General features: G+C 47.0%; 1 protein-coding gene and 1 long non-coding RNA gene across 6 annotated transcripts in view; one reads left to right on the top strand and one right to left on the bottom strand.

Moving 5' to 3' along the window:
• LOC310661061 (uncharacterized protein) overlaps nucleotides 1-21450 on the top strand; it is a 94786-nt gene that overhangs the window by 55904 nt on the left and 17432 nt on the right. For all 4 annotated transcript variants that reach the window (XR_014503685.1, XR_014503686.1, XM_083406822.1 and 1 more), the window contains 3 exons: nucleotides 406-565; nucleotides 18334-18435; nucleotides 20450-20729. Coding sequence is in view for 2 of the 4 variants with exons in the window: in XM_083406822.1 (XP_083262948.1) it covers nucleotides 406-565; nucleotides 18334-18435; nucleotides 20450-20671 (484 nt within the window). In the remaining 2 variants the exon portion in view is untranslated. The remainder of the gene's footprint in view (nucleotides 1-405; nucleotides 566-18333; nucleotides 18436-20449; nucleotides 20730-21450) is intronic.
• LOC310661133 lies at nucleotides 17892-20491 on the bottom strand. Of its 2 annotated transcripts, none has more exons than XR_014503758.1 (3): nucleotides 19536-20491; nucleotides 18378-18556; nucleotides 17892-18212 (listed from the first exon to the last, which is right to left on the bottom strand). It is a non-coding gene; the product is annotated as an uncharacterized lncRNA (long non-coding RNA). The 2 variants fall into 2 exon arrangements; XR_014503759.1 differs by having other exon boundaries at nucleotides 17900-18212; nucleotides 19950-20456.

The raw sequence follows: 21450 nt of genomic DNA, 5'->3' as shown, positions 1-21450 counted from the left end.
GTTTGCATTTTTATTAAACAGCCAGCATAAGGTGTCCTTCCATTCTTCTCCAGATCCCAGGCAAAGTAAACCAAGCAGCTGAAGAGGAAGCTTGCAAGAGTGACCCATTTCCTTGGGGAGCTTGCCTCTCCCTACTTCATACCTGCCCTTTCTGAGTCAATATATCAAGCATATCGTGCAGTCAGTTTGACCAGTGGAACTATTAGGAGTCATCCATGGGCTGCCCATTTTGGGTTGTTACTGAATGACCTGCAGGAGTTAGGAAGCTTCCCCAAACTCAAGGAGACCATGAACCTGCAGTAATGGAAAATATGGATAGTTGGGAATGACAGAACAGAAATGGACGAGCAGATCTCCTGGCCAATGTTATTTCTGAATATGCTGCCTTGTGCTTGTTTTGTCTAGTATTTGCAAAATTGAAAATAGAAGTCCGGCCCAAAGTTGTAATACTACGCCTCGCAATGTGAGGGCGCGCTTGAAAAAAGAAGGCTCATCTTCAAACTTGACTGTGTCAAAAATGTTGGGAGAATCTGCAGTGGAAGGAGCAGCCTTGAGACAGAAGCCGGTGAGTTTTCTGTGCCGTCAAAGCAGAGGGGTGCTAGCTGATATACAAATGTCAAATGGAAGGGGTGGGATCCAGGATAGCCCCATCTGAGCATCGTAATGGCATCTTGTTGTGAACTGGGTAAGCAAAATCACACAGCATATGTTTTTCAGAATCATAGAATCACAGAATTGTGGGATTTGAAGGGACCCAAGGGCCATCTAGTCCAGCCCGCTGCAATGCAGGAATCTCAACTTAAGCACCTATGACAGATGGCCATCCAACCTCTGCTTAAAACAACCTGCAAGGAAGGAGATTCCACAACCTCCCAACAGAGTCTATTCCAGCGGACTAGATAAGTTGTTGTTGTTGTTGTTTAGTCATGTCCGACTCTTCATGACCCCGTGGACCAGAGCACGCCAGGCACTCCTGTCTTCCATTGCCTCTCGCAGTTTGGTCAAACTCTTGTTAGTAGCTTCGAGAACACTGTCCAACCATCTTGTCCTCTGTCATCCCCTTCTCCTTGTGCCCTCAATCTTTCCCAACATCAGGGTCTTTTCCAGGGCGTCTTCTCTTCTCATGAGGTATTGGAGCCTCAGCTTCAGGATCTGTCCTTCCAGTGAGCACTCAGGGCTGACTTCCTTAAGCATGGATAGGTTTGATCTTCTTGCAGTCCATGGGACTCTCAAGAGTCTCCTCCAGCACCATAATTCAAAAGCATCCATTCTTCAGCGATCAGCCCTCTTTATACCAGATAAATAGCGCTAGATATTTAGCTGGGCTCTCCCTGGTGTTGTTAACACCTTTAGTTCTCAGAATACAACACCCATATTAACATGCTGCTAGATGGAGTGAGATGCTGTCTCTTCCTCCCCCCCCCCCCCGGGAAAAAGACATCTGACACAGTGGAGCCTTTTCCGTTCTGGAATTAGCATGACTTGACAAAGGTTGGCAGTGTAGTGGATACACAGAAACAGTAACTTCCTTGGCAACCCAGCACAAACGCTCCTTGTTAGAGCGAGGAAACCAGCTAAGTACAGCATGACTGCCTTATCTGTTAGATAGCATGGGGATGTTTGTGTATATCCAGTGTCTGAGAATTAACCTCTTTGAAATGGCCAGAGAGACTTCTGGTTCCTTTAATATATATCCTGTCCAAGATGCTGACTATTTTGCTGGGTGGGAAGAGATGCTGCAGGAAACCCAAAAAGAAACAATCTCTAATCTGGACCCAGATGGTAGCAAAGAGCAGGAAACATTAGGTAATACAGCAAATACGATGCACAATTTTTAAAAATTTTTATTTTTGCTGTTAAACTATGACATAATCAGTGAGGTGGAAACCAAAGTCAGCAGGCCCCATGAGATCGTTAAGACTTTGTGTCATTAGAGGAGTCGGGAGTCGTGGCTTGGGTCTGGATCAGACACGACACGTTGTGGCAGTTAAGCGTCCTAGCATCCGCACAGTCTCTGAGACAGTCAAACAAGCCTAAAACCAAGACTAGAGTGTGGATACGCTCAATGGGGGAAACGTCGTTAGACACGTTTTGGGAAGGTTCTTCTTCAGTGGCCTTTGTCATAAACATTCCATGTACACATTTGCAAGGCAAATGCGTAATGATCCCACAATTTGTCATCTTATAACTGATCAATTTCTAAACTAACTCCCAGCAGTCCTTTGGGGGGAAAGTCATGTTCTATAGACATGCTTCAAATGCCTCCCCCACCCTCAATAGATACTGTAGAGTTTGAAAACGGCAACCAAACTGATCATGTGGGTGGAGTAACTCTCATACAGTGGTACCTTGGGTTACAGACGCTTCAGGTTACAGACGCTTCAGGTTACAGACTCCGCTAACCCAGAAATAGTACCTCGGGTTAAGAACTTTGCTTCAGGATGAGAACAGAAATCGTGCTGCGGCGGTTGCGGGAGGCCCCATTAGCTAATGTGGTACCTCAGGTTAAGAACAGTTTCAGGTTAAGAATGGACCTCCGGAACGAATTAAGTTCTTAACCCGAGGGACCACTGTATGTGGAAAAGTTACAGCATTTGGGACTTTTTTAGCTTAGCAAAGAAGTAAGTTGTGACATAGCAGAAATTTATAAAAATTATGCATGGCAGGGAGAAAGAAGACAGAGAAACGTTTTTCTGCCTCTCTCAAAACACTAGAACTTGTGAGTGTCCAATGGACCTGGATGCTGGCAGATTCTGGGCAGATATAAGAAAGCAGCTCTTCACAGAGCGCATAGTTAAACTGGGGAACTCACTGCCACAGGAGGCAGTGATGGCCACCAACTTGGATGGCTTCAAGTCAGAATGAGGCAAATTCACAGGGGGGCAAGGCTCTCCATGGCTATCACCAGCCAGGTTGACTGTGTTCCACTACCATAGTTAGAAGCATTATGCCTCTGAATACCTGTTGTTGGGTATCTTTCACAGGTGGGCAAGAGGGCTGTTGCACTCGTATCCTGCTTGGGGGCTTGGCATTGTCTGTTGTGAGAGGAAGATGCTGGGCCAGATGGCCACTGGCCTGTTTCAGTTCTATGGCGTGCATGCAGCCCCAGTGCCCACAGAGAAAGCATCAGTGCCATGCAGCGCAGGAAGACAGACGGAAGTGTAAACCTGATTCTGTGTCATCTCATCCATGCGTGCAGGGCCCTTCTGTTCTCTCTCCAGGTCTGCTGCGCAGATGCCCACTTCCTGGGCCACCTGTGGCACCGCTCCTGCCGTTCCTCCTGAGGCTGCCCTGGTGCCCATCCTTAAGGACTGCTCTGTGCCAGCATCCCCTTGCTGGAACACTGCAGATCCAGGCAGATGCATTACCACCCCGTGCTAGATCTTTAAATATGCTGACAACATTACTGCTTATTTATTCCGGTCGCATTTTGAACGAGAGAAGCAAAAGCCTGCTGGTATTGTGCCAGAAATGCGATATATATAATGATGTTGTTTAGCAGCAACTGTCTCACTTGGTGCTGTTGACAGCAAAATAAATTAGCATGATAAACATAATTTCTCAAAAACAGCTAAGTCAAAACAGATGGTTTAAAATATTTTGGCAGGGCCCATTAGCCCAGGTTTACATGTATGTGGAGACATTAGTTCTGCTGATGACATATGGTGCCTATTTACTATTTTTGCAGCGAAATGCTCTCGTCTACAGCTTTATCACGGAGAAGGAGGTTGAAGGGTTGTTTAGCTTTAGTTAACAGAGATCTATTACTTGCTAATTTACGGAAGAAGAAATGGGGAGGGATGGGGAGAGGGGGGAGTGTAGCCATAGTAATAATTCAAGGAGCAGCGGAGGAAAGTGGAGGATAATGACACATTTGTACACTGACACAATAGAGTATTATTGAATGCTAATAGCTACTTGTATAACAAAATGATGGGTTGCTTACTTTGCTCACTGTGTAGAAGTTATCTTCCTCCCCATCAGCTCATGCCATCCACAGCATGAGATATTCCCCAATAATAGTGACACTTCCCAGTAGCACCAGCTTTTATTGCGAGTATTCAAAGCCCTTTGAAAAAACACTAGTTTAGTGATCCTCAAAAGTTGTCTAGTAAGGTCACGCAGTCCTAGTATTCCCTGTACAGGAGATGGGTTGTGTATGTGCAGGTGCTGAGAGGCAGTAGCCCCGCTAAGGTTATCAAGATGAAAAGGAGCTAAGGGTCAGGCTAGGCAATCAACTTGGCACTTGGTGGATATGGCTGGAAAGTGACTCTGATGCTGTGCAGTGACTGGGCACAGATCTGTGATTGGTCTGGAATGTCTCTGGGCATGAGGTGAGGGCTGCCACCTTGCAGGTCTGGTCAGTATCTGCATGGGAGACAACCTGGGAACCTCACAAATGCCACCTTTCAAGTGCCACGATGGCATCAGGGCAGGGAATACATGCACAAAATAAATGCACAAATGTGTGAACGAATGGCCGCATGGTTCCTCCAGCATCCAGCTAACCTACAACTTGACAGTTATTCTTGATTTAGAGCTCTTTGCTAGTAGAACAGACAGTGGGCTCTCCTTTATTGAAGGCATTAAAGCATGGTGTCTCCCCTGCCAGGTAAGAAGGAGGACAGCAGCTGTCTGGGATGCTGTAGCTGTAGATCATGGGTAGGCAAACTAAGGCCCCGGGGCCGGATCCAGCCCAATCGCCTTCAAAATCCAGCCCATGGACGGTCCAGGAATCAGTGTGTTTTTACATGAGTAGAATGTGCCCTTTTATTTAAAATGCATCTCTGGGTTACTTGTGGGCCATAGGAAAGCATGGACAGGAAGCTAGCATTGCTCAAACACAGGGAGGGCAAGGCCACTCCATTGGTTTTTGCAATGGGCCTCTTAGCTGCAGGTTTGGGTGTGATTCCCCCCCACCTCTCTCTTTTCAAGGTGCTTCAGTGCTCCCTTGCCTACCATGTCTCTGCCTGACTTCCTATAGGGCAGTTTGGTCTATGCTGTCTTGTCACTCTGTATTTAGTACAGCTTGTCTAAATACAGGTGGGTGGGTGGGCCTCCTTGAAGTTCAGGGGCTGAAAGTTTGGGTGGGTGGACATTTGCTGGAGTGGTCCAAGGGTGCGGTGCCCCATCTTTTAAAAACCATTTCTTAACACAGCCTCACACACCTATAAGCTTTCAGCCACACAACCCTCCCACCTGCTTTCTGAAGGGCCATTCCAGGTACCATTTCTACAGGTGAGTGGTGGCTGAGACCCAGGTGTCAATTTTATTGGTCCTAATTTTTTAAGGGAAGAGCCCCTTAGCAGCTTTCCCTGTGGTTAAGTGAGGTGGAGCCACAGAACACCCTCCTGCAGTTCTCTGCCGTCAGGATTGTTTGTAAGGAACAGCTGTCAGCGATTCTCCTAGGAGAAAAATTTGAGCAGAATCAATACATTTGATAGTGAAAGCAGTAAGAACTTTTACGATGTCTTGACTTAAATAAAGCAGCCAGCAAATCTTTCCCCCTCCTCGCAGTTCAGTTAAAAAGACTGTAATAAAGTATTAGTAAAACATAGTTTAATTGATGTTTAATGACTTCCAATATATTTCAAATGACCATCCACAAGTTATTTTTTGACATTTATTAAGAGCCATTAGATAACAATTTCATTGTGATTTTTATGACATAAATCTGATGGGTAAAATCTGATGGATTGATAGATAAATTAAAATGTAATGGGGTTTTAGGTGTGAGGGAATTAGGCTATCTTGCAGGTCTGTTTTTGATGTCATAAATGAAAGGAATATTGTTTGAAAAGATTTGTTTATACCTCTTGGCTTTCACAATGTGCTGTAAAAATAGGTGTGCGGCAAGCTCTTATCACAGATTAAAAAGTAGGATGTGGGGCAAACAAATGTTAAGGGAATGGTGTCATCCCCTGAGCCTAAGTTGCACATAAATGAACAAGCAAGATTGTGATTTTAACTCACACAGGAAAGTTTTACTCTGCATTTTGTTGACACTTCCATTTATTATCTCCTTAAGGGGTCTTCCAAAACACCTGTTTGTTGAGCATTCATTGTGATTTGCTTCCAAGGTGTGTATATGTTTTTACTCATCCCTCCCAAACTTTTCGATGCATTTTCTTGTCACTTCAGTAACTCCAAAAAAAGACTTTTCTTAAACAGTGGATTTGCTGCAGTGACCATTTATTGCACCCACATTATGCAACCTCATTATGTCATCAGGCCAATGGAATGGTAAGAAAAAGTTGGTACCTGGATTTTCTTATTTTCCCTCTTTTTCTTCTTCCCCCACAACCCTCCAGTTCCCACAATGTTTCCTTTCCTGCATCTTGGACAGTGTGTCCATATTTTAAACTGCAAAGTACCATGAGAGCTTCAGTAGAAAAGTGGCCTATAAATCTAGGAAGGAAAATGTTCCATGATTCTCACCCCAACCACAGATCAGTTGCCAGTGCTGATGCACACCTGAGATAGCTCAGTTGGTAGAGCATGAGACTCTTACTCTCGAGGTTGTGGGTTCAAGCTCTACGTTGGGCAAAAGTTTCTTGCAATGCAGGGGGCTGGACTAGATGACCCTTGTGGTCCCTTCCAACTCTACAATTCTATGATTCTGTGTGAAAGCATGCAAAAAGTCTCGAGTTCAGTCTCCTGGTAGAAGTGGGAGAGACTGCTGCCTGATACTCAGGAGAGATGCTACCAGTCGGGGTTGACAGTATTGGGCGAGGTGGATCTATGGTCTGACATATAAGTCATTTCCCTTTGTATCCCTTCAGAAGCAGTGTGAAGATGTGGCTTTTCCAGAAAGCTTTTGAGATTTGCTGAGGCAGTTTTGAGGGCATTGTTGTACATTTGCATAGCTGTTTTAATGTCTGCTCTGCTGCTATATCCTGTGTGTGTTTGTGATCTGCAATTACCAATATGTTTAATTTGGTTTAGTCACAAAGAAATGCAGGGTATACCATTTTGAAATAGGCAAGCAAACAGCGAATCTACAAAAAGTCACACACAACTTATGCACCTCCCTTCGGAGGCTAGACTGTCTATCACTGGCACTTTTGTCCCAGGGAGTCGGGAACGAAGCATTTGTTGGGGGTACTTGTAGCCACTGAGCATGTTGGCTTCCCTAGGCAGAGAAGTCAAAATAGGCACTGATTTCTATGTTTGAGAGAGAAAAAACTCTGAAGTTCCCTTAACAGAACTCATTACGTTACCCGGCAGCTACGTGTTTCTCCAGTTGAACAAGGCGAAAAAGTTTTGACATTTCCCCCACCCCACCCCCTGGCTGCAGCGCAATCAAAATGGACAATAAAACTTGCCAATTTATGAACAGCTGAAATATAGGTCTATGGGGAGGTGTGTCAACCTCATTCAGATTGATGGCCATGGGGAGTCCCTCTGTTGGAGAAACAAGATAACTTTGAAACGAGGCGAGGAGGAGGCCAAGCGTGCGTAAGACTTGGCCGAGGAGCAAAGCCCAGATTTTTCGTTGGGTAAGTTTTTCCTAAATGCCTTCTATAGAAACTTCAAACATTTTTTCCAAGCAGCGCTCCAGGTAAAGTCCCTTGACTTGCGTATCTAAAGAAAAGCACTTTAGCGGCAAACCTCAGGAGCAGATGTCAGCATTTCTGGGACTCATTTGACGTCACTGAAACCAGCGCAGGTGGCCCTGCTGGCAGGGGCCTGCTGGGCCATGCCAGGCAGTGGTTGCAAAACACTGCAGCATCTTGCCGTAGTTTCCCGGAAAAACCAAACCAAATCAATTCCAGCAGCTAATAAAGAGAGCCAAGGGGAGATAGCTTAGGAGTGTGGAACTCTGCGGTGGGCATTGAAGAGGAGCTGTAAAATCCAGATTCAAAACTTTCTTAAAAGACAAACAAACCCAATTGCATTTAAATAGCAAAAGTCGGTGTTATTTATGATCAGAATCTCCCAAGATTTGTTCATGTTTATCATATTTCTTCACACAATTAATACAATTTGGAAATTAAGTACAGTGGTACCTCAGGTTAAGTACTTAATTCGTTCCAGAGGTCCGTTCTTAACCTGAAACTGTTCTTAACCTGAAGCACCATTTTAGCTAATGGGGCCTCCTGCTGCCGCCGCGCCGCCAGAGCACGATTTCTGTTCTCATCCTGAAGCAAAGTTTTTAACCTGAAGCACTATTTCTGGGTTAGCGGAGTCTGTAACCTGAAGCGTATGTAACCTGAAGCGTATGTAACCTGAAGCGTATGTAACCTGAGGTACCACTGTAGTTGGTGCATGTTTATATTTATTTGATTTATTTCAAACTTTTATATACTGCTTAACATGCTCCTGTACCACTAGTGCAAGTGCAGCCCCCCGCAGCCCCCTCCACTCACTCAAATGGGCAAACCTTTCTGGACGGATATTCTCGCTGTGAGGAGAAGACAGAAGGCTTGAGTCTCTGGAACTTGAAAGACTACCTTCTTCCGCATGAACCTGCCTCAGAACTAGTATCTTCGTTGCCTCAGTGGTGCCCTGTCTTCAGTGGCGAGTAACCGGGGAAAGGGCCTTCTTAGTGGTGGCACCTGACTTATGAAAATGGAGTCTCACTTTTAAGTTTCAGGCACCAGATCAAGCTGACGTCTTCATTTTTATTCATCCAGGCATTTTAGTCAGTTTTCTTGCCAAGAGAATGCCCTGATGATTTAATGCCGAATGATTTTATTCCTATGGTACCGTATTTTTCGCCCTATAGGACGCACCATCCCATAAGGTGCACCTAATTTTTGGGGGGGAGGGGGGAATAAAGGGGAAAAAATTTATTTTCCCCCCAGGCGCAGGGCTGGGGTGGGGGAAGCCCGAGCTTCCCCCGACCACAGAACAGGCAACTCTCCGCAAGCCGTGGGAGCCTGGCGCTGGGCTCCCACAGCTTGCGGAGAGCTGTGCGAAGCTCGAAGCTCAGCGCGCCCAGGCTTCAGCATGCAGGCATCATTCCGCAAGCCGCGGGAGCCCAGCGCCGGGCTCCCGCGCCTTGTGGAGAACTGCGCGAAGCCTGGAGAGCGAGAGGGGTTGGTGCACACCGACCCCTCTCGGTCTCCAGGCTTCAGTGAAAGCCTGCATTCACCCCATAGGACGCACACACATTTCCCCTTCATTTTTGGAGGGGAAAAAGTGCGTCCTATAGGGTGAAAAATACAGTATTTCACCCTGGTTCTGCAATTCATATCTTGCCTCTGTTTTCATCTTGCTGTTTGTAATTATTATTATTATTATTATTATTATTATTATTATTACTGAGCCCTTACTATTATTTATTGTTGTGCATTCTATTTAATTTATTATACATCCTTTTGTATGCTTTATCTTTTAAATCATCCTGACACCTGCTTTGGAAGCTTGCTTTCAAACTGAAAACCAGGCAACTGATAAAACAAAACAAAACCAATAGCTGTTCCAATCAAGGCATTCTCCAGCTCCAGGTACAAAGCCCAGTCGCTGGACTTGGGTGATGAATGCTCACCCTGAGGCTACAGAGAGCAATGGAGGGGAGAGTGGTTAAAAATCTTCTTTGACGTGATGGTGAACCACAATACCCAGGAAGCAGGAAGAGATATTTCAGCCCCCTCCACCTCATTTGCCTGTTGTGCCTTGGGAAAGGAAACAGGCCCCGCTTGCAAGAGAGCAGCCAAGGTGAAGGCCGACACAAACAGAGGCGCTATTTAATTCCTTTTCGCTCCTTGAAGTTCACAGCCGAGCGGGATTGTACTTCACAGTGAAAGAAGAAGTCCTGGGAAAGGGTGCAAAGGATTGTGCCTCGTCCCGTGAGAAACCCTTCCTTTAATTAGGAAAAAAAGAGACCTCTGTGGGGGTTGGGTCTCCTCCCCTCTGTGTTCCTCACAGGCACTTTCGATGTGTTTTACCAGTTTGGCAGCAAATCCCTCTTCTTCACATATTATTGCTGAGGGGGTTGTGGTTTGCAGAGCACAGGCTTTCCTCGTGGACAGTTCTGGGTTCAGTTACTTGCATCTCCAGTTACAAAGAAACAGGAAGTGGCTGATGGAAGAGCCCTTTCTTGACCTGAGAGACCTGGACAGCTGCTGCCAGTCTGAGCAGGAAACACTGGGTTAGATGGCCTGACCCTCTATTTAATTCTTATTCTGTCAGCCAAGCCCACTTCCTGTTGAACTTCCACAGGACCTTTTTAAAAAAGAATTCATAAGGCATGTTTTCTTACTTGCGATTTCTTAATTTTAATCTTGGGTCATTGTGCAAACTGGCATTCCTATCTATTAGCCACACATAGTGAGTGCCTATGGACTGAGCCCAGGGAGGTTAGAAGAGCAATGGCTTAAAGACTAAGGGAGAGGGGCGCGATGGCAGCCTTCCTCCCGAACTGGGAACCATAAGGAACAGGGATGAAGGAAATTAACAGGAATCCCAGGGAAGGAATGAGAGTTTGAAATGTCAGTGCAAGGCCTTGATTCCACAAATCCAGAAAAAGCCTCAAGCCCATTAAAGCTAACAGCCACCACAAGGCAAAATGGGATGATAGAGGAGCATTTGCTGATGCTTTCTCTGACTCATGGCCTAGCTCTGTGTTACTGCAGCAGAGCTGCAACTCGTCAGGTGATCTGGCATAAGGGCCTCGGATTGGCACAAAGGGGTGCCAATCGTGGCACTAGGTGGGTGCCGTCCATCCTTTGGGAGGGTGGCTTCCTTCTCAGCCTCTTCTGCATCAAGATTGGGAGTGGTCACTTTTTTCACCCAAGGGCCACTTTACCTTCTGGGCAATCTTCTGGAGGCCACATGCCAGTGGTGGGAGGGGCTACCAGGAAAAGTTGGTGGAGCAATGTACAATAGCCTGGTTTTCTACACATGCTACTCCCACATCCCTCTCTGTCCTCCATCCAGACAAGCAAGAAGCATTACTGGGGTTCAAGGACATGCAAAATACTCAGGGGGTGAGGGGTGTGTCCTGGGGAGAGTTCTGAGGGCCAGAGAGAGGGGCCTGGAGGGCCACAGAAAGCTGGCTTATACCGTTGGCCCCTCTTAGCTCAGTATTGCTTATACTGACTGGCAGCTGCTCTCCAGGGTTTCAGGCAAAATACTTTCCCAGCCCTATCTGGGATTGAACTCGGGACTTTTTTGCATGTAAAGCAGATGCTCTCCCTCTGAGCTATGGAGAGGTTCCCCACCACTGGCCAAGAACCTCTAGCCACTCTGCTGGAGGTGAGAACAATAATTACTTCTGCTCCAAATATTTTCTTTCCAAAACCAAAGCCAGGAGGAGTAAAAAAAGAATGCACGATAAACTCCCCAATGAAAATTAGAGAAGCACCCACCCCATATTTCTGGACACTACCTAATAAAGTGCAGTTGGGCTCACGGGGGGCACCTGAAACCTGAATGCTAAATAGAGCCTGCCTTTTCATGTGTGCAGATTTCCTTATGGGCCTACCTTGAGAGCAATCCAAAACCAGAATGGCCTTTTGTGCATTACACCGCTGCTCTTGTTGCCAGAAATTATTGCAATGATGTAAGAAAGGGTTTTGCCCTCCATGGGGTTGCTGCTGCAGCTCCTACCTGCCCCAGCCAGTGCATGCCCTCGAGGGCACCACGTTGAGGAAGGCTGCTCCTCTCAAATAGCACCAACCCTTATTGTTGCTGGCGTTATGAGATTCTCAGCAAGGGTACCTGAGGGTCTTCCTTCCTTTTTCATGGTAACAATCCTCCCCCCCTCCCCCAACCAGTATCTTAGAGATCGCTGTTCTCTCTCCTCTCAAATTTGACTTCAACAATTTGGGTCAAAAGCTGGCTCAGGGATGTGAATCCTGGATCTCAGCCAACAAACTTGCCTCTGTCAGCAGAGAAAGAGTGAGGTGGCCACAGAGCGGTATGAGAATTAGGCTTCTGGAAACAAACCTGAAAGCAGAATCCAACATTGCTGTCCAGATTTTGTTTGTTTGTTTTGTTCAGTTTACAAGGTTGTGTTCCATCCTTGCCTGGGTCTTCCACAAATACAACAGGAGATCTGAGAGGCCGTTCCTTCAAAGCGAATTGTTTGTGCAGTTTACCCAGGCAATTAAGAACAAGACTCATCAGTGTGAGTCACACTGAACCTTTATTAAAGACTCCACTCTGGCTCCAGAGTTTATTCTGCGAATCTCTGTCTCAAGGGACTGGCAAACTTGTGTTTGGAACCGGCAAAAAAGAAAGCATCTTATTAGCATCATAGAATGGCGATGCTCAAAGGAAAGGACTCAAAGGTGCTGCTACCGCCGCCCCCTCCTTGCACGAGGGCCTCAGTCACTTGCCTTGAGAGATGGGGAGGAGGCAGACGGTACGTAGGGACAAAGGAAGCTTCCCTGTACTGAATCAGACCACTGGTCCATCTAGCACAGCACTGTCTACACTGATGGGCAGCAACTCTTCAAGCTTCCAAGGAGGGGACAGTCCAAGCCCAGGGTGGAGATGCCAGAAATTGAACCTGGAGCCTCCTGAACGCAAAGCGGGTTCTCTACCACTGAGCTAGGACCTTCCTAGCAGACCTTCCCCCGGCAATGACTCAGCCCCATTTGGGGCAAGCAACAGGATGCTCACCCACCCCTAAATATGCCTTTGACATTTGCAAAGAAAGATGGTCCGTAGCAAAATGCATGGTGGGGAACCTAGTGTGTTGTGGTGGTTAGAGTGTCAGACTAGGACCTGGGAGACCCAGGTTAAAATTCTCATCGTGAGTCCTTGGGCTAGTCACTGTCTCTCAGCCTAACCTACCTCGCAAGGTTGTTGTGAAGATAAAATGGAGAAGGGGGAGATGTTTGTGTACACAGCCTTGAGCTCCTTGGAGGAAAGGGGTATAGAAATGCAATATCAATCAATCAATGCTGTGAGCTACTATTCAGGTCAAAACCTAAGAGAGGTTTGGCTTCAAGACAGCAAAAAGATGCTTTGAAATCATGGTTTGATTGTCACACTCAAGTACATCTGCAGCAACCTAAGCATTAGAAGCCCAGCCTGCAGATCAGGTACAAGTTGGGAAACATGTTTTTTTTTTTTAATTTCTGGATTCTCAGTCCAAGTCTATGGGGAGTGGTAGAAATATCTTTTCTCTCTCTCCCCCCCCCCCCCGACATGCATATCATGAGCGATTAAATGCATGTCTCAGCTCTGATACATTCTTATATAAGCATAAGAAGTAGTGGTTGTCATACAGTCCCTTGTTTGAGAGGATTTTGTCTAGTAACATCTGTGGGGAAGGTATGACGCAAACTGTTCTGTATTTTTCACTTTAATTCTTCTCTTGACCAAAAGTACAGCCAACTTTTTTGTAGCGTCAGGTCTGCTAGAGACAAAGGTTAAGGTTTCAGCAGGCCGGACCTGGCTGCCTTTTGCGCTGTCCACATATGTACTGTGTACGGTTCACATCTATTCCATTCTGCTTGTTTGGCAAACATTGCCTCCAGCAACTACTTACAATCTGTTAATCAACACGGCTTTAGAATCTTTTGATGAAGGGCAGCTCAGAAATATTTTACATAAAATAAACAAACCCTCAGTCAAAAAAACATTCCATTTCTCCTCAGAGAAGAGCCTGAGCTCATGCTTTTAACTGAAGGATGCGCTGTTACCCTGAGTGGTGGGGCGGAGATTTGAACTGCCATTGTCCCAGCTACAGCACATGCTGCCAAGGGGACAGGTAGAGCTTTCAGGGAGATTTATTAAGGACAGCAACATTTTATTTATTGCATTTCTATCCCACCTTTTCTCCAAGGACCTCAAGGTGGCATACATAATTCTCCTCCTCCCCATTTTATCCTCACAACAACCCCGTGAGGGAGTTTAGGTTGAGAGTGAGCGACCAGCCCAAGGTCACCTGATTTGAACCCTGGTGTGGCGTTTGTCCTCCTAGGGGTGTGACATCATACTGGGTTCATAAGGAAAGGGTTAACTAATTGTAAAATGACTAACCAATGGGAACCCAAGGAGTGAAGTTAATTGTGTATAAGGTTTAAGCACAGAGGGTTTTTTTTGAGAGGAGAGTTAGGAGTTAGAGTTGTTGAGAAGACAGTCTGGAGTTAGATAGGAAAAGTCTGTGGGTTGGGCTAGTCTGATGTGAGAGAGTGAGAGAATTTGTTAAGAGGAGTCAGTCAAACAGTTGAGATAATCAGACAGAAGGTATTAGGAAGGTATAGACTGGTAAAGAAACTAAAGTTAAGATACTGATAGGAATATTATCTGAGAAACCATAAACTTGTTAATGTTTGTAAAATAATCTTGGTTTTTTTGGTTCACTTTTAACGACTGTCTGGACTCAGTGTTTTACCTGAGAGTAATGGGTTGGTGGTAGCGGGGAAGCGAGCACAGGGATTGAAAGACTGTTAAACGTGTGATCGCCACACCAGGTCTCTCAGGTCTTAGTGCAACACAACCACCACACTACACCGACTCCGGGAAATCCTTGCCCTTTAGGAAATTCCCTGTCCCACAGTCCTTCTGTGGGCGAGGATGCCCTCCAGTTGTGGAAACCAAAGCCTATGTGGGTGACTCAGGAAAGGGAGGAGGACGTTGGGGAATGTGGCAAGAATATGGTGGCAGCGGTTCTGCTCAGCGTCCGATATGGATGGATGGAGACCTGTCCCACAACATCTGAAGACTCGACAGGAAAGAAGGAGCAGCCACCCCCTCCACGACAGCTGTGAGCCAGAGCTCTGGAGCAGATGCATTCCAGATGATCACCACTGTTGATTCATGTGCAGGGCGTGACCATGGCTTGCATTTCAGAGCAAGGCAGCTGACATGGACTCATCGACGTGAACCACCTAGATGCAGGATGCTGGCTGTTTTCTTTCCTTCTCTCTCTTTCTCTTTGCTCCCCTCCAACCTTCTCCCAGGCACCTCTTAAGGGATCCCTTGCTTCCCTTCTGAGTCATAATCTGAAAGCCTAAATCTGTTTTCTTGGAAGGACATCTTATTGACTCCAGTCCATCATTTCCAAGTAAGTGTGCTAGGACAGAACCCTCGAGGCATTTTATGCCATATCAGGGGGCCCTGTTTTAAAATATTAGGAACATAAGAAGCAGCCTTATACCCAATCAGACCAGAGGTCTATCTAGTACAGTATTGTCTACACTGACTGGCAGCAGTTATCCAGGATTTCAGGCAGCCCCACCTGAAGACTGAACCTGGGACTTTCTGTGGGCTCCCTCCCTGTGCCGTGGGGCCCTTCCCCACATGAAGCCACTTCCCCCACTCTGGAATCTCAGCTTCCCCATTCTGCTTGCAACAGACTGGGCAAAATGGTTGCAACTGGATTCCTTTTCTCTTTTGTACACCGCTGCTCACCAAGGGGTTGGGTGGAAGAGGTTTCTACCTCCCCAGGAACGGCCCACCTCACCTATAGCTTGAAGATTCCTCGGTGTAGCTGTCTCTCGTGCCTTTTACCCATGTGGGGACAGACTGAGATTTAACAGGAAACCTGCCCATGGACGAATTTCTGACTATTGTGCAGCTGTAAAAAGAAGCCCAACAGGAAAAACAACAATATAGGAAGCCAGGATTCAGAAGCTGCCCTAGATAAACTCAGATCCTTCGCTCACCTTGCTCAGAGACAGGTGTTTCCTTTCAATACTGGGCAGTATGTTTCAGGCTCTTTGTAAATAATAAGCAACATAGTTGTTATGATTTTAGGGAAGGAAAAGGGAACAGCAGGGCTCTCCATGCCTTCGCACAGGATAGCCTTGCCCAACCTGGTGCCCTCCAGATGTTGTTGGACTACAAGTCCCATCATCCCTGACTTTTGGCCCTGCTGAGCAGGGCTGATGGGAGTTGGAGTCCAGCCACACCTGGAGGGCCACACACACTTCCCATCCCTAATCTAGCTCAATATTGTCAGCCTTGACCGCCAGTGGCTCTCCACCAGGGACTGAGTGTGGGATCTTCTGCATTGAAAGCAAGTGTTCTTCCACTGAGCTACCCTGAAAACATTGCTGGGGGTCTTTGGAAGATGTTTAAATAATTATACAACCTTCCGTACGCATCTGGAGGCAACTCTGTATCGGGAAACTTTTAATCTGTGATGTTCTGTTGTGTTTTTGTATATTCTGTTGGAAGCTGCCAATAATAATAATAATAATAATAATAATAATAATAATAATACCACCATGTTAAAACACTGGTCCCAGGTATGGGGAACCTATGGCCAACAAGAAGCTGAACTATAACTCCCATAATCCCTGGCCATTGGCCATCCTTGCTGAGGCTGATGGGAGTTGTAGTTCAGCAACATCTGGAGAGCTAAAGGTTCCCCGCACCTGGTCTATGCTGCCGGCCTGTTAGTGGTTCTCCAGGGTTTCAGGCCTGGAGATACTAGGGTTGCATCTTCCAAATGCAAAACAGATACCCTAGCACTGAGCTACAATCCTTCCCCATATATCCAGGATGAGGAACCTGCGGCCCTCCAAATGTTGCTGGATAACAAACCACACCCACCCAAAATAGTAGCAGCAGAAGCAAGAAGATAAAATAGCAAATAGCCAGCTGTGCCAAAATAAAACCGTGCACTCAAAGCAGCTTTGACCAGTCACAAAAGCTTTCTGGGGGAAAAAACAAGGTTTCACATGGCAACCGGAGGTATACATAACAAATTGCCTTGGCAAAATACCCAGTTTATCTGACCTAGTACTGTTGACACTGGCTGGCAACAGCTCAGAGAGGGGTCTCTTCCAGACGTACCTAAGAAATGCATGCAGTCTGCATGCAAAGCCTGTGTTCTGCTGCTGGGGCCAAATCTGTGTACTTTAAAACTGCTGTCCAAGAATAAGGAACACAAGGGAGATGAATGGCAGGAAATTACCTTTTGCTGCAAGCCACACCCGAGGTATCCCTTCTGCAGGAACTCTTCCCTAGGCTGTTGAGACTGGCACCCCAGGCCTCTGAGAAGGGAAATACCTGCTCCCTCCACCCAGTTCCTGTCCAATTGTGTAATGCTGTGACATGAGGAGAAAAGGAAATTCCTACCCAGTGGCGTTGGCTGTGGGCTCTCAAGTATGAGATATACTATACTCAAGTGGTATAGCATCGGGCAACAGCACCTTTCCTGCAGATGACTTTGCATGGCCAATCAGCCCTGGGATAGCTCATTGGGTAGAGCACAAGGCTCTTAATCCCAGGGTTGTGGGTTCGAGTCCCAGGTTGGGCAAAAAGATCCCTGCGTTGCAGGGGGTTGAACTAGATGACACTATGCTACAATTCTGTGATTCTATGCATGCGTTCCTCTACTCTAGTGTAAAGTATATGTGTGATGCTCATCACCACCTAATCAAGCCATTACTGCTTCTGGCTTGCCAGCAAGCAAAGCCTTGCTTTGCCAAGTCCCATCCATTCCCAAATAGTGACCTGCCTTCCAGCCTTGAATTATACATTCGTGAGGGCAAACGCTAATTGTGAGAAAGGCAGGAGAGTCCCAGTTCTAATTTCAATGACAGCAATGAACTCAGAGGGTGGGCTTGCCCTGAATCCAGTCTCTCTCTCTCTCCCCCATCTGCACTATGGGGGCAAGAAGGTGATCCACCTCCCAGGGTTGTTGTAAGGACTGAGATTGTACAAGGGAAGTGCTCTGAACCGTCTAAAGCACTATATAAATAAATGCTAACAATGCAAGCCTATGCATATCTAGGCGGAGGCGAGTCCCGTTTAGTTAAATGAGATTTACCCCCAGCAAAGTGTACATAGTATTGCAGCTGCCGCCTTCTTATTTTCTTTCCTCACAAAAGTGACCTGAAACAACTACCAAAAATAGTATAAACACTGTAACCAATTATGACAAACACAGCCAATAACAGCCTTTTGGAATATTCGTGACTAGTTTGCTCCCAGGTGGGTGGACCATCTATGGACAAGGTGGGATTTTATTTTTTTAAACTGATTATTTTATAATCAGCCAGTATAAGAAGCTTCTGTTCATCCGTAGCCACAGAATGCTTGCCTGGAGATAACAAGGGCTCATCACTTCCAGGAAATACTGGAGATCAGGTTTGATTTGATTTGATTTCTGGAGGGATGAAGTTCCACAGCTGGAGAGTCCTGAATGCAGGTGCCAGGTTAAGATGCTGCTATTTTTGCGGGCATTTTAACAGTAGTGTTGGGAGGCTGCTGCTATATTCTAAACCACAGGAATCCATACTACTGGGAGGGGAGAGTGCTCCTGCTTTTGGGCTTCAATGCAGGCATCTGGTTGACCTCTGCGAAAGAGCAGAATGCCACACTAGATGGGACTTAGGCCTGATGCAGCAGGCTCTTCTTAAATCCTTAATAAATATCATCTCTTCCACCTTCCCCACTGCTTTTTACTCTGTTTCCTAGCTCCTTTCCGGGGTTCCCGTTGCATCCAGGAGATCCAGACCTACCTTCTGCCCACAGTCCCAGCGTGAGCTCCGTGCCCAAGGGATTCACCTTGGTGAGCAGGTAAGCTCTCAGCAGCCCATCTCACTGGGCAGGACTCGGAATGCAAAGCCATTCGTTGAGATGCTTGACAGACGCGAAGCCAGGTGCGGAGGCCGTTTGGGTTGACGTCAGCTGGCTGAGCCTGGCAGTGATTTGGAAAGAGGCATTCGGAGAAAGGATTGGGGCGCTGAATTATTGATGTGCATCAATATCCCGAGTAATAGACTCCCCTCTCTCCCCAGCGCTCAGGTTTCATGGGCACCGCGGGATGCGATTTCCCTAGACTACAGTGCTCTAAAGCTTCAGATCTGGGGTTTTAAGCCACACATGAAAAACCTTTCTCTTAGGGCTCTTTGACTGGCGCAACAGCTAAAAATGCACCAAGGGCAAGCATATCTGCTTGCATGCCATCTATGAACCATGCCACCTTCTCACAGGTGCTTGGAAGGTTGCTATAAGCAGGACTTGGAATCAAATGGTGGGGGGGGGGGGACTGCCCCAGTGAGGCCTGCAGCCCACTCTGCTAGGAGGATGAAGTCAGTGTCAAAGCTGCCAGCATCCTTATGGCTTCCTGAAGTTAATGAGCCCTGCTTCGCTTTCTATTGCTGGTTCCCAAATTCCCTTTAACAACACACAGAGGTGGACGTGGAATCAATTGAGTGCTGGAAAAAGGCCTCTCGTAATGCAGAGTTTCAGTTCAGGGCTAGTTTACAGAAATTTGCACAACAGTTTTGCCAGCCAAGCTTCTCACCCAAATTGCAAGAAAAGAAATTGGGAGGTGGAGAAGGGGGTCTTGAGCTGCAGATTTTGACAGCTGTGAGAGGAAGGCTCCTTCCCCGCCCACCCCCCACTTGCAGCATAGATGGGCGGAGTACAACTAATGAAAATATTACAAAATTATTATTATTATTATTATTATTATTATTATTATTATTATTATTATTATTATTATTGCTGCCTGGAGAGGAGAGAATCTGTCAGTTGTGGTTCCTTTCAGTTTCCCAAGCTTCAGTTGAGCTTCCCATATTTCCGCCTGAGTTTGTGATCTTTTAGATAAAGATCCCATGGCAATCCCATTTCTCTTAATAGGCACATTTTTGTACATTTTTTCTCTCACTCACCAATTTGTTTACAAGTTTCTCCCTCCAATACAATGCATTGTTGTGTGTTCTGCATTTTGGTGCATGCTCTCCCTTAATTTGTACCCAGGGGCAAAAGTGGGTGGAGCAATGAATGTAATTTTTACTTTTGTACCGTGGGCTAGTTTTGTTCACACAACCCTCTCTGTCGGGCAGGCAAGAGGTGTTCGCAGAAGAAGGCGGCATTTGTCTCCCGGACCCTTAGGGACTTCCACTGTTGACACTTCTCTCCACCACACGGTGCCCTGTATCTCCCAGGGATTCTTTAGCTGTGACACGCGTATTAGTAGGGGTTGTACTAGCTGATCCTCAAGATCCCTTCCAACTCTCTGATTCTATGAAGGATCTTGCAGCAATCAGGGTCAGCCTCTGCGGACCCCAGCAGGGCTCTCACACCTTGCAAAATGGCTCGAGCGCCGGCTGCCTTACGAAGCAGCCATTCATTATCTGGCCACCAGGGTCCGCTTTCGCAGTTCTGCTTTAGCTCTTGAAAAGCCTAGCAGGGAACAGCAGGGAGGGCTTGTGGGTTGCAGTGCCAGTTGTGGTGGGTTTGTTCTAGTGTCTCGACTCGTGCGCACCAGGCGCGGTCCCGATCGCGTGCCCCAAGCACTGCAGTCGTGCAAAAACAGCCCGAGGCGCGGAGCCCCTCGCTGCCCCTTGGAGACACTGGCTCGTAGGCGATGAGCCGCGGTGCCAACTGGGTCACAAGCGGCGGGGCCGGCAGCTCCCTGAGCGATGCCCACCAGCGAGCACACGGGCTGGATCCGGCCTGCGTGCTCAGCCTCGGCGTGCTCCACGTGGCTTCCTTCCTGGTTCAACAAGATCCCTTTCATGTTGCTCAATGCGCTGCGAGTTTGACTCCCGCCACGCGCACCGCTTGCGCATTCTTTTCCTAGGGAGGAAACGCCAGGGGTTGCGTGAGATCAGCCTCCTCCTCCTCGCTGGCGTCTCACCAGCGAGCCCGGGCTCTGCTTCCAAAAGGGGCCGGGCTGGCAGTCGCAGATCCGGCCGAGAAGGTCGAGGCCGGGCCCTTAATTGGCCTGAGGCGCCCTCTGCTGGACATCGCTCGGACGCTCAGCCACGCAGCTCATTTCCGCAAGCGGCCGGCCAGCTGGTGACTCTTCCCCAGGCGAGAACCGGGAAAACAACGCGCGTGGCCTGAGGCCTCTTCTGCAGGTACTTTTTATATTTGTATCGCATACAGTTCCACATATGTGTGTGTGAGAGAGAGAGGGGGGGGGGGACAGAACGTGCTTAGGCAAAGAAAAGTGATGGAAAAAACTTGGTCATTAGAAATATATTTCTTGATACATTTCTTTCCCACAGTTTATATACCAATTAACGCCTTAGTTTCTAAGTGGCATGCAGCAGAGTTAGTCAGATACAGTAAAGATAAGAGCTAACCCTAAAAGCAGAAAATTTATTTTAAGTGCATTGCTGGAAATAGTACATGGGTAGGCAAACTAAGGCCTGGGGGCCGAATCCGGCCCAATCGCCTTCTAAATCTGGCCCACTTATGGTCTGGGAATCAGCATGTTTTTACATGAGTAGAATGTGCCCTTTTATTTAAAATGCATCTCTGGGCTATTTGTGGGGCATGGGAATTCGTTCATTCCCCCCCCCCCAAAAAAAATATAGTCCAGCCCCCCACAAGGTCTGAGGGACAGTGGACCGGTCCCCTGGTGAAAAAGTTTGCTGACCCCTGGTAATAGTAAAATATGTAGCCGGGAAGAGGCTGCTGCATATACTTTGTGGTTCTTAATTACCAGGGACAACAGTCCTGTTTTTTTGCGTTCCCATCCTCAAGTAAACCACTTGCTTTATTTTGTCCTGAATTGTGCCTTTAGGGCAATACATCATCAAAATGCCGCGAGTGCAAGTTGTCCGCCATTGCCAT

This window comes from Podarcis tiliguerta, assembly GCF_965153285.1.
Source record: "Podarcis tiliguerta genome assembly, chromosome: 12".
In the NCBI taxonomy this organism is placed as follows: Eukaryota; Metazoa; Chordata; class Lepidosauria; order Squamata; family Lacertidae; genus Podarcis; species Podarcis tiliguerta.
This window is presented reverse-complemented; position numbering and strand designations above follow the sequence as displayed.